General features: G+C 38.6%; 1 protein-coding gene across 1 annotated transcript; it reads left to right on the top strand.

Moving 5' to 3' along the window:
• The first annotated feature begins 66 nt into the window (after positions 1–66).
• Positions 67–10,552, top strand: LOC125223021 (probable Ufm1-specific protease). The gene is made up of 9 exons (XM_048125970.1): positions 67–102; positions 7,777–7,867; positions 8,100–8,225; positions 8,319–8,369; positions 8,479–8,555; positions 9,028–9,116; positions 9,849–9,960; positions 10,123–10,225; positions 10,299–10,552. Exons 2-9 carry the CDS (start codon positions 7,795–7,797, stop codon positions 10,526–10,528), a joined length of 861 nt encoding a protein of 286 aa, XP_047981927.1. The 5' UTR covers positions 67–102; positions 7,777–7,794; the 3' UTR covers positions 10,529–10,552.
• The last annotated feature ends 282 nt before the right edge of the window (positions 10,553–10,834 follow it).

Raw genomic sequence — 10,834 nt, 5'->3', positions numbered from 1 at the left:
GTTTTCCTGTTTAGAATGCAGATATAATTATAGTCAGCGTCATGTTTAATGGATCTAAAAGTAATGTCGAACCTGCTGCTCCGATTGCCGAATACTTTCCAGGTAAAAGAATTGTAGTTTAAATAGTACAGTACTCCCTCCGTCCCGGCTAAGATGACACATTGCTTAGCCGGCACGGGGTTTTAGGAGTTATTGGTTAAAGTGTTTAATTGGAGAGAGAGAAGGTGGATGTAAGTATTAAAGTAGAGAGATAAAGAAAGATGATTATTTTAATAGGAGTGAGAAAAAGTGGTTGAGTGTATTAATTGGAGAGAGAAAGTTACCAAAAAAGGAAATATGTCATCTTAGTTGGGACAAACTAAAAAGGAAAACGTGTCATCTTAAGCGGGACGGAGGGAGTACTATATTTCTGTGTCACTTAGCAGCACTAAGGGTATTAATCATGTCTTACTTTGATAATAGAGATGTTTTGATCTTTAGGAATCGATTTTAATTGTTTTTATACTCCCTCCGTCCCGGCTAAGATGACACATCCCTTAGCCGGCACGGGGTTTTAGGAGTAATTGTTTAATGTGTTTGATTGGAGAGAAAAAAGGTGGGTGAAAGTATTAAAATAAAAAGAGAAAGAAAGGTGAATATTTTAATAGGGGTGAGAAAAAGTGGTTGAGTGTATTAATTGGAGAGAGAAATTTTCCAAAAAAGGAAATGTGTCATCTTAATTGGGACAAATTAAAAAGAAAAAACGTGTCATCTTAAGCGGGAACGGAGGGAGTAGGGTACTCCACATGTAACTTCCAAGATTTCTGCTTGGAAAAATCATTACAACAGTCTCCGCAATATCCTTGCAAGAACCGGGGTTGGTTTCAACGATGATGGCACTTATAGGATCGATTGCGATGACGAACAATGGGTGCAGATAGTCATGGTTTCTTCTCTGTTTCCATTTGGTGTCTTCATAGTTATTTTAGATTTTTTCAGTGGTCTAACAGGTTAGGAAGTAATTTTTCCATGAATTGCAGGCTGATAAGAATGCACGGCACATGCGGACCAAATCGTGGCCGCTATGGGAAACATGGCAGCTGATTTTTGGGAAGGATCGAGCTAGCGGAGGTGGGTCTGAAGAAGTTGATAAAGCTGCTGCAGAATTGCGCCCACAACGAGCCCCTGTGAGCGAGACCAATGAGAACAACTTCCCACCCTCTGCTGATGATGTTCCCGAATCTGAGGCCCATGGAGACTCCGCCCACACTGACCTCCTTGACGATGGCTCTGGCAATGAAGATAGAGTGGCATCCACGACCAAGGGCCCTAGAAAGAAGCACAAAGTTTTGACTAGCGACGAGGCGATGATGGAGTTTATGTCTAAGCTGCATTCAGACACAAACTCCCGTCTCGATTTGGTGGCTTCAAAAATCGGATACGAGTTTGATTTGGGTAAGGCACGACAAGAGGTATTCGACAAACTTGGGATCTGTTGAAGGACTATCTCTTGAGGAAAGGTATGACCTATGCAACATACTAGGTGATAAATCACAGCCGTACTTAGAGGTCTTCATTGGTATGCCTGCTCATGCTCGATTGGGGTACTTAAAGAGGCTGTTGAGCCAGCATCACGACATCAATTGATGGTTGGAGCTGCGATTGGGTTTGGTTATGTATATACAATGCCAACTATGGCTATTCTTGACCGCTTTTTTGGTGTGTAATGCGGCCAGAAGTAGTGTGCTATATTTTCGACTATGTTATGCGGTGTATGCGTTGTACCACGTACTTACCCCATAACCTTTTTGGGTGTGCTACCATATGAATGTTATATATATGCGTATTTTGTGTTAGAAGTTTGTTTCAGCACTTATTTGTGTAAAATTTTGTTTTGATGTCCAACAATCAAGGTCTATGCGCACACCTTATCAACTCATAAACCATAAAGGCTGATTTTCCATATATACAATACAAAAAACATGGTCATTCTTAGTGGAGGCCACGTAAAATTTGGAACACACGAATGGATCACTTGTTCGTGTGCCATGTTACATGCATTATGAACAAAATAAACATAACACAAGCTTCTTAAGGGGCGATCCAACACACCAAAAACACTAGTCCACAGTCCATATACTACTTGGTTACATATGGACTAGCACCCCCCCTTAAGCTACAATGTGGAAGTTCAATTTGGTGAGTTCGACCACCACCCAATGGGTGAGTTCGAACCAACTGAGCTTCCAAATGCTGACCTAGTTGACGGCGCAGCAACATCATGCTTCGCACGCGAACGAGGGAGGATACATTTTTGGGATGGTGGCAGGTCGCGACCCTTTTCATACCTGGGTCGAAGCTGACCATCCGGGTCCAAGTCAATGAAGCATACCCCAACATCATTTGTGGATTCTCGTTCAGTAGGTGGCTGTGGTAAGTCATCGTCGAAAAGTTTACGCCGGACAGTAGGTGGTGGGAAGACTATCGGGCTGTTCACCTCTTCATTAAGTACCTTCATTTCACAAACCTCCAGGTCGTCAGTTGGTAGCTTCTCTGTAGTATCAGATAGCACAATAACTTGCTTTTTCCTCTTCAACCTTTACGCCATCCATGCCGAATAAGCACTCGAGACGGTCGTACTCAAGTTCGCCCTTGTAAAAGTATGCCCCTGCAAACCAATGATACTGCAGAAAAAATAGTTTTTAGGCAGAGCGAATACAAATGGAATGTAGTAAATTACGAATACCTTCATGATCCGAGTCCAAACGTCGTCACATGCAATGATGTAGTTCGTTGGACGATCCCACTTAGCCCTGAACTTCAGAGCAACGTCCTTGAAAATCTTATAGCGTCTGAGCAACACATCTAGCCTCTTTGAAATATCCTCTTCGGATACAAGCACACCGGCCTTCGATCTTAGCTCTTGCTCCGCCGTCATCAAGAACCAGCTCGGAAACTGATTCTCAGTCCAATTTGTTTCTTTCTTCAACTTAATCATTGTATCTAATAGAATGAAATCAGCTTCGGCTGTCCAAGGACCATAGTAGAGGAAAGCTGCTTGAGGTGGAGGATTCATTGTTTAACTGTAATAAGTGGTAGTGTAGGAGGTGGTGATGTTAATGCCAAATGGATGCATACTTAAATACAGAATTCTTCATTAATGTTAATTGATATTTTCCTACCTAAGTTGATGTCAGTACACAACCTGCAGCCATACTTATTACTGAATTGATCTCCCTTCTAATCAATCATTGAATACCCCCATATATGCACAAAGCATTTGAGATAAGTAACCGAAATGTAAAGCCTGCATTTGATTTAATTGCTATTTCAATATGACCTCATTAGTTGCTCAATTCAAGGAAAAAATGACATCCACTAGTACCCAAATTATGTTATTGAAACGATTATATCAAGGAAAAGGTTTTGATGTTTTTTTTTTGAATTTTTTAGTACTCCGCATGTCCCAAACTAGAACTTAGTCGCTAATTTTTGGCACACGTTTTTAAAAAAATTGTATATCTACTTCAATACATAATTAATTACAATTTTGAGATATGCTCGAACCATTTGATATAAACAATTGAGATGTAAAGCCTGCACTTGATTTAATTGATCCTACAATATCTACTCATTATTTGCCCAAATCAAGAAAAAAAGGCACCCACTTGTACCCAATATTTATTATTGAAACGATAATTTCAAGGAAAAAAGTTTTTATTTTTATAATGATTTTTTCTAGTTGTAAATGTTGTTATGGATAGACATTATAAACAAAAGATATTACGAACTTTAATTATAATTACATAATAAAATAAACAAAAATACACAGGAGGCAAAATCTTTTAATACATGAGCATTTTGACAAACTTTGGAGTTTATGTACGTAATTTTTTTATTTTTTTTTGTCATTCCTTGAAATAGCAGGTGTAAATAACATTATGCCATGTATCATAGATAAATGAGATAGGTGAATAAGAAATCCATTAAATACTAAAATTTTAAATTCATTGAAAAACACAGATAGAAAAGTTTACAGATAAATATTCAACATAGATAAAACCAAATTATGTATACTGAGTTTCAGAGAAATTGAATATAGTTTCTTACAAAGTATTTTTAAGAGTAGAAGGTAAATAATGTGGCAACCAAACATTAAACCAATTTATGTATAAGAAAATGCGGAGGAGTGCATATATTTTATAGGCAATTAAACTTGCAGCTATTTAATTTGTTTATTGATACTTTGACGCAAAGATAAAATATTGAAACATCAAAGCTGATCCAACATGAGTTTCAAATGACCATATAGCATCGGCATACCAAAATAAGTTGTACGAACTGTGCACAACATAGTAAATTCGCGTTCTTAAACCAAATTAGATAACTAAATTAGATAATTGAACCATCTTAGTAAGTAGCCAACAACAAACCCATCATCTTTGTAACACAACACAGACATGGACCTAAATTAGTTTTCCCACACATAAACTAAAATAAACTGGAACAAAAACAAAGTCATTAGATTACCCAATTTGAAAGCCACAAACCAGTGGGGAAGTTGTGCCGGAGGCAACAAATGTAAGAATTAAAATCAGAGTTATTGGTTCACAACGTTGCTCACAAAAACACAAAAACACATACACAACTTGAATGTTAGATGTGCAGCATAGTCCAGTCATCTTGAACTAAAATAGATAAACATTCGTAACTTATACACGACACCTAACACCACTAGCGGTTGTTCCACATATTCAAAGCCAAATTGTCACGGAACTCCGTCCACTCAGCGGTCGGTTCAACACAATTTACATATGGTTGGGCGCCAATGTCTTCAGCCACTTCAGGAGGGTTCGTTGCGTCCAACTCAACTTCAATAGGATCGACTCCCATTTCACGTCTGATAAAGTTGTGTAAGAGGAAGCACGCCATTATTAGTCGGATTTGAGTCTTGATTGGATAGAATGACGCGGAACGCAGGATGCCCCAACGCATTTTTAGCACCGCAAAAGCACGCTCAATAACGTTTCTTGCTTTGGTGTGTCTCATGTTGAACAGTTCTTTAGGGTTTTGAGGGGCTGCCATCCCCTGACCCCACTCCTTTAGGTGGTATCGGACCCCTTTATACGGAGTGAGGAAGCCGTTGCTGTTTGCATATGCATTATCACACAAGTAATAAGAGCCTGTAGAAGAGAAAAAAATACATAATTATGGCTACCAATTACAAAACCAGGTACAAATGAATTTATAATGGTAGGATATTTTGCAAATCAATCCAAATTTTACCAAAAAAACAAGTTATACAACAGTTAATATTGTATAGATACTAAGTAGTGATGTGTGCCAATTTTTATAATCTGTATAACATGTGTAGTATTTCTTTGAGGTTGGTGACCCCACTTTGATAACTAGAGCTCGGCTACTAACAGCAAAATATCACGTACCCATTAGCTCAAAAAGTCAAGAAAAGTAGTAGTAGTAGTAGTACCAATTTTGTTGGCAATCGTAGTAAACCACTCAATTTACAAATTTCTTGCAGAAGACTACCTATACAATATGAAATCAGTGAAGACTCTGTCCTCCTTACATTCACATGCACAATTCTGCAAATAAAACCTCATGACACCCGTGCCGAACCTTTTCACCATCTTGAATCCATTGTGCTAAAATACTAATTAATAGAAAGTTGTAAGGAGTTTTACAACTAACCTTCTGGCACCTTAAACCCATTTTGTTTAGCAACAGCATCACGGAGTACACGCGAGTCGCCAGCGGATCCCTCCCATCCAGGTAAAAAGTACACGAATTGCATATTGCGATCGCACACCGCCAAAGTGTTGGTAGCAATCTGGCCTTTTCGCGTTCGATACCTTGGTTTGTCGGCAGACCTAACCAACACATTGATGTGTGTGCCGTCGAGAGCCCCTAGGCATCCCTGAAGCCAAATAATATTGCACTATTCATAAACATGTACAAAGCATATGGAATCATATTCACAAAGATGATAATTTGTATAGTACCTTGAACCACTTCCATCGGTGGTCGTACAGTCGTCGCCTACATGAACCGGAGGAGTTAGAAGATCAACATGTAAACTAAGCACCGCACCAAGAACTTTGTTCACATAGAACGAAACTGTTGAGCCAGACCTCCAAAATAAGTGTTGTTGGGCTCTGTTTTTGTGGTGGTGTGCAAGAACACCCAAGAATATTGCTACTTGTTCTTCAATGCCCAAGCATTTAGCAACCTTTACACCCCCGCGTTCAGATAGAATGCGGCATAATTTTCCAAACGTATTGCGGTCCATTCGTAGGTTGGCTAGACAAGTAGTGTCTGTGACATGCAAGAGACGGTCCAGATGTTTGATCTGATCTGGAATTTTGTTCAGAATACTGTATTTGCGGGCGTACTCCAGTATTTGCCGCTTTCGCCGTTCAGTTCGTGCGTTTCGAAACCGAGTCATGAGCATATTAGTTTCCAAACGAAACACGGACAAAATGTCTTCCATCATCATGTAGATGCGTGCATCGTTCGTGGTTGAGCTCGACATTCTAGCAATGGCTCAGACATTGAAACTAAATTACCCACAAAAACTTATATATTGTATACATAATGTGTTTTTAGACTAGTTAAGATGTAGATTCCAGTGTGGCTCAACAATGAAACCAAATATATCAATGATTCCACAATGGAATACACATAAATTTCTCACCACCCATAACAAAAAACCACAAAACAAATAAATGGCTCAGGAAATAACAGCAGCTTACTTTTCTGAGTAACAGACCCCAAATTTTCGAATGAACAAGATCACTTTCTTCGCAACACCGTTCGAAACGCTACCTCCAATTAAGCTGATTGATGTGTTGCCCAATCACACGAATACACCTTCTCCACGCCGATTTGAAGTTGCGGATTCCGACAAAAACGAAAAACAAACAATCAAAAACGAACCCCAACAAATATGTACTCAGTCATGAAGAATCACATATCGACGAAGTCTATTTCTTCATCAACAAACACGACACACACGCTAACTCAGAAGGGTTTAGGGAAGGAGCAAATTCACTTATCGGTTACAGATACTCACCTAAAGGAGCCGGTGGTTGAACCAATTGGGTGGTCTTGCTGTGCATAGCCGAGAACATCTGGACTAGGGTTTGGAGGATTTCGCGCTGGAAGAAATTTTGGGGAATGTGATATTTGGGGGTGAATTTCAAATGTCGAGGGTAGAACCGTAATCTTGCTACCAATTCTGGACTTTCTCCCCGCTTCCAGAATTGAAAAACACGCTGAAGTTAATTTTCAATTGTGGGCAATTTTAACTTAAACAGTGCGGGCCGACTTTAAATTCTAGGGCCGTTCAATTTGAAACAAGAAAGGTGAACAACATAATTATTTCAGAAATGGGCCCAAATCTTGGTATATCCAAGAAAGCGAACGCACCCTAAAGAACAAGATATTGCCAGATCTCCTAACACAGCAGCTACAAGTAGGATGATCACATACCATACGCCTTCTCGGAATACTTGATCTATTGAAAGTGGATACAGGGTGTTGTCTTTAGGACTTACAGATACAGATGCATGTACGCATGTCTTCACTTTTGGACACGTTTCACACAAACAAACACCGTACACCGAGCCATGAACCCCCACCACACACACACCCTGACGTGCAAGAACCTGGAGAGTTTTGTGTGTTAGGCAATCATTTTGCAATTCATGTTTAAGTTTACAATGTACTTTTTGTTCTCCTAAAGTTATATGCTAGTGAAAGGGCTTTATGTGTCTGCAGCTAAGGCCATACCACTTCATGCCTCCCGGCTTTCTACATCCAATCACTGTTATGTACGAGCTCAGCTATGGGGAGACAGAAATGAAGCAAGGTAGTCCTTAACTTCTGAAGGACAGTGTGTCTGGGAAGAAATCTATGATTCATCCCAAATCTTCCAATTTATCTTATTAACTATCAAAATTATCACATGCATTCTTTCTGCATTTCATGGGTTGACATGGTTAAAAGTGATCATATGACTTCCCATTTTACCTTCAATGAATTGTAAATGAGTTGATGTCAGATTTGATAGTATTGACTCTTGACTACATCACATATTGCAGTTGAAGCTCGAAGATCCCTTCACTTGAGGCTAGGGTTGCCATTTGATCGCCCTCTTTTGAGGATTGCTAATGCAATAAATTTATCGCCAATACAGGACAGCACTAGGGGCAAATCAAATCCAAAGGGTATACATAATTTCATCATATAACTTTAAGTACTTGGTGAGACTTTTCTTTCTTTCTACCGAAGTTTGTTTAACATCAATATCATTGTTATAGTGGGCTCCTCTTTGCTAAAAGATGTTCATCATGGTATTCCAAGCAGTGGAGGTAAAATTTTAGGAACCTTACATTTGCTCGTTGCGTTTCTTTCCATGCTTGATTATAATTTGCTCTGCCTTCTCGGTGCTGACGTGCCCTAATCACAATGAACTTGCAGTATCTGGTGGCCATGTCTCTTTAATCCAGGGTTCCTATGAATATTATCATTACCTTCAAGATGGATTTGATGATTCGGTAACACATCTTCACGCTTGTTACTATTTTTTGCTTATTATTGCTGTTTGAATGGGGTATTCATTACTTTATAACATCAAAGTTTGTACTTAACATATTAAGGGATAATAAGGATTATTTAGACACCATAAAATATTGAACAGGGAACAATTTAGCCCTTATTTCAAATCTATGGTTTGTGCAGATTCTTGAACTATTGAAATTGGGGCAAATGAGGTTGTTAGTGACTGTTAATTATGTTTCCTTTTACCTATAAAATGGAATTATTTAATATATGCTCTATCTACAGTTCATTGTAAGGCAACTATGTTCTTTAACTATAAGTGCTCCAAACAACTAACCCGTTGAAGGTGAAACTATGGCCTTTGTATGATTTTGGTCACTTTCAAATGGATTCGTTGAGTCATCTCAGATTATTATTCTGCTTAATTAATATATTCATTTTAATTAGCAATAGTAATTAACATGGCAGGGCTGGGGTTGTGCTTACCGCTCTCTGCAAACAATTGTTTCATGGTTCAAGCAACAACACTATACTTCCATTGATGTCCCCTCACATAGGTACTTTCGCATGGTACCTCTTTAGCTCATATACAGTGCTCATATGGTAACACTCATGTTCTTTGGCTCAACTTGGATAATTGGTGTATACTTCATACACACTCCAAGTTGTTTGTATTTTCCTACGAAAGCTCTCTTATTGCAGAATTAGTTTTGCGAGATGGGAAAAGGTTCAAGTGGTACTAAGGTGTAGCAATGGATATTCAACAAGCCATTAACTGCCCAGTGAGAAGATAGATTGATGAAACATAGGATTGAGTATTTATTGGATAAGATGGTCAAGCAAGCTCATAATTAATCAGTCCATCAAAGTAAATGGTGAATTAGCTTAGATTAATTTATCTATTCATCCTAATATTCAAAGTAAATACCCCCTAACTGATTTCCAACATGCTACGCTTGCACCTTTTCCCGGCTCGAAAACCCTGTTCTGCAGCAAGTTACTACTCACTAAGGGTTTTTTTGGTTATATATTTCTTTATTCCTATGAATAGAAACCATCTACAAACGTTTCATAGAGGAAAAGAGCAGGATTGTGTGAAACGTTAATCGGATTCTAAAAGACGGAATTATTTGTGGTTGCAAGTATTTCATACCTGGTTTAGTAAATGAGTTGACTGATACCATATTTTCTCGATAACTTCTGTCAAGGAAAACACAAAAAGAATTGTGCTCATATATATGCCTCACCGCATATCAAAGTTCCAATTTATCTCATAAATAAAATTTCAGAGAAATACAGCAGTCTTTAGTCGAGATTGGTGATAAGGACCCTTCCTTCATTGGGTCACGTGAATGGATTGGTGCCATCGAGTTAAGTTTTGTTTTGGACAAGCTACTTGGTGTAAGTATTCATCTTTCTTTTCCTTCTTTGTGCTAGAAACTAATACATAGTTGTTCCCTAAACTATTCCCCTGTCTGAACCTTGTTACACTTTCATTACAAGGCATTTGCTTATGCATTGATCGGTTTGTAAACTCAAACTATGAAATCCCATTCTTAACAGGTCAGTTGCAAAGTCATCAACGTGAGGTCCGGATCTGAGCTCCCGGAGAAATGCAGGGAGCTCGCCTTGCATTTTGAGACACAAGGCACTCCCATCATGATTGGTTAGAAACTAATTTCACAAGCTAATTATTTTTGTTACAAGAATACGGCTCTGAGCTATTACCGTATCTGCAGGAGGAGGGGTTTTGGCTTATACGCTATTGGGGGTCGACTACAATGAAACAAGTGGAGAATGTGCGTTTCTCATACTCGACCCTCACTACACAGGCAACGAGGACCTGAAGAAGATAGTGAATGGCGGGTGGTGTGGATGGAAGAAGGCGGTCGTTAACAAGGGGAAGCATTTCTTCTTGCACGATAAGTTCTACAATCTTTTGCTTCCCCAAAGACCTGACATGGTATAACTGAGTTACTACGACTACTTGCTACTTTTTCTTTCTGTACCTTCAAATTCAAAATTCTCTTCTACAATTGCTTGATGAATCCTTGTCTGGAAAACGTAGTTTTTGTATCAAACTTAAATAATCTCATTATACAATACTTTGAATATCATCATTCTCAAGCATATTAACATGGAAAACAATATTAAAAAATTTCTTCACGTGAACATATGCAAATATGATATCGTTTTAATACTCGTAAAATTACTTTTAACTTTATACATTTTGCAATTAAATAATTAAAATAGAGAGAACTATGAGATAATCTTT

Source organism: Salvia hispanica, chromosome 4 (genome assembly GCF_023119035.1).
Source record: "Salvia hispanica cultivar TCC Black 2014 chromosome 4, UniMelb_Shisp_WGS_1.0, whole genome shotgun sequence".
In the NCBI taxonomy this organism is placed as follows: domain Eukaryota; kingdom Viridiplantae; phylum Streptophyta; class Magnoliopsida; order Lamiales; family Lamiaceae; genus Salvia; species Salvia hispanica.
Note: the sequence above shows the minus strand (reverse complement) of the source record. Positions and strands in the feature narration are given on the sequence as shown.

Coding starts and splice junctions, on each gene's coding strand:
- LOC125223021 (XM_048125970.1), top strand. CDS start 7,795: ATGCCTCCCGGCTTTCTACATCCAATCACTGTTATGTACGAGCTCAGC. Junction 7,868..8,099: donor GGAGACAGAAATGAAGCAAG/GTAGTCCTTAAC, acceptor CACATATTGCAG/TTGAAGCTCGAAGATCCCTT. Junction 8,556..9,027: donor AAGATGGATTTGATGATTCG/GTAACACATCTT, acceptor TTAACATGGCAG/GGCTGGGGTTGTGCTTACCG.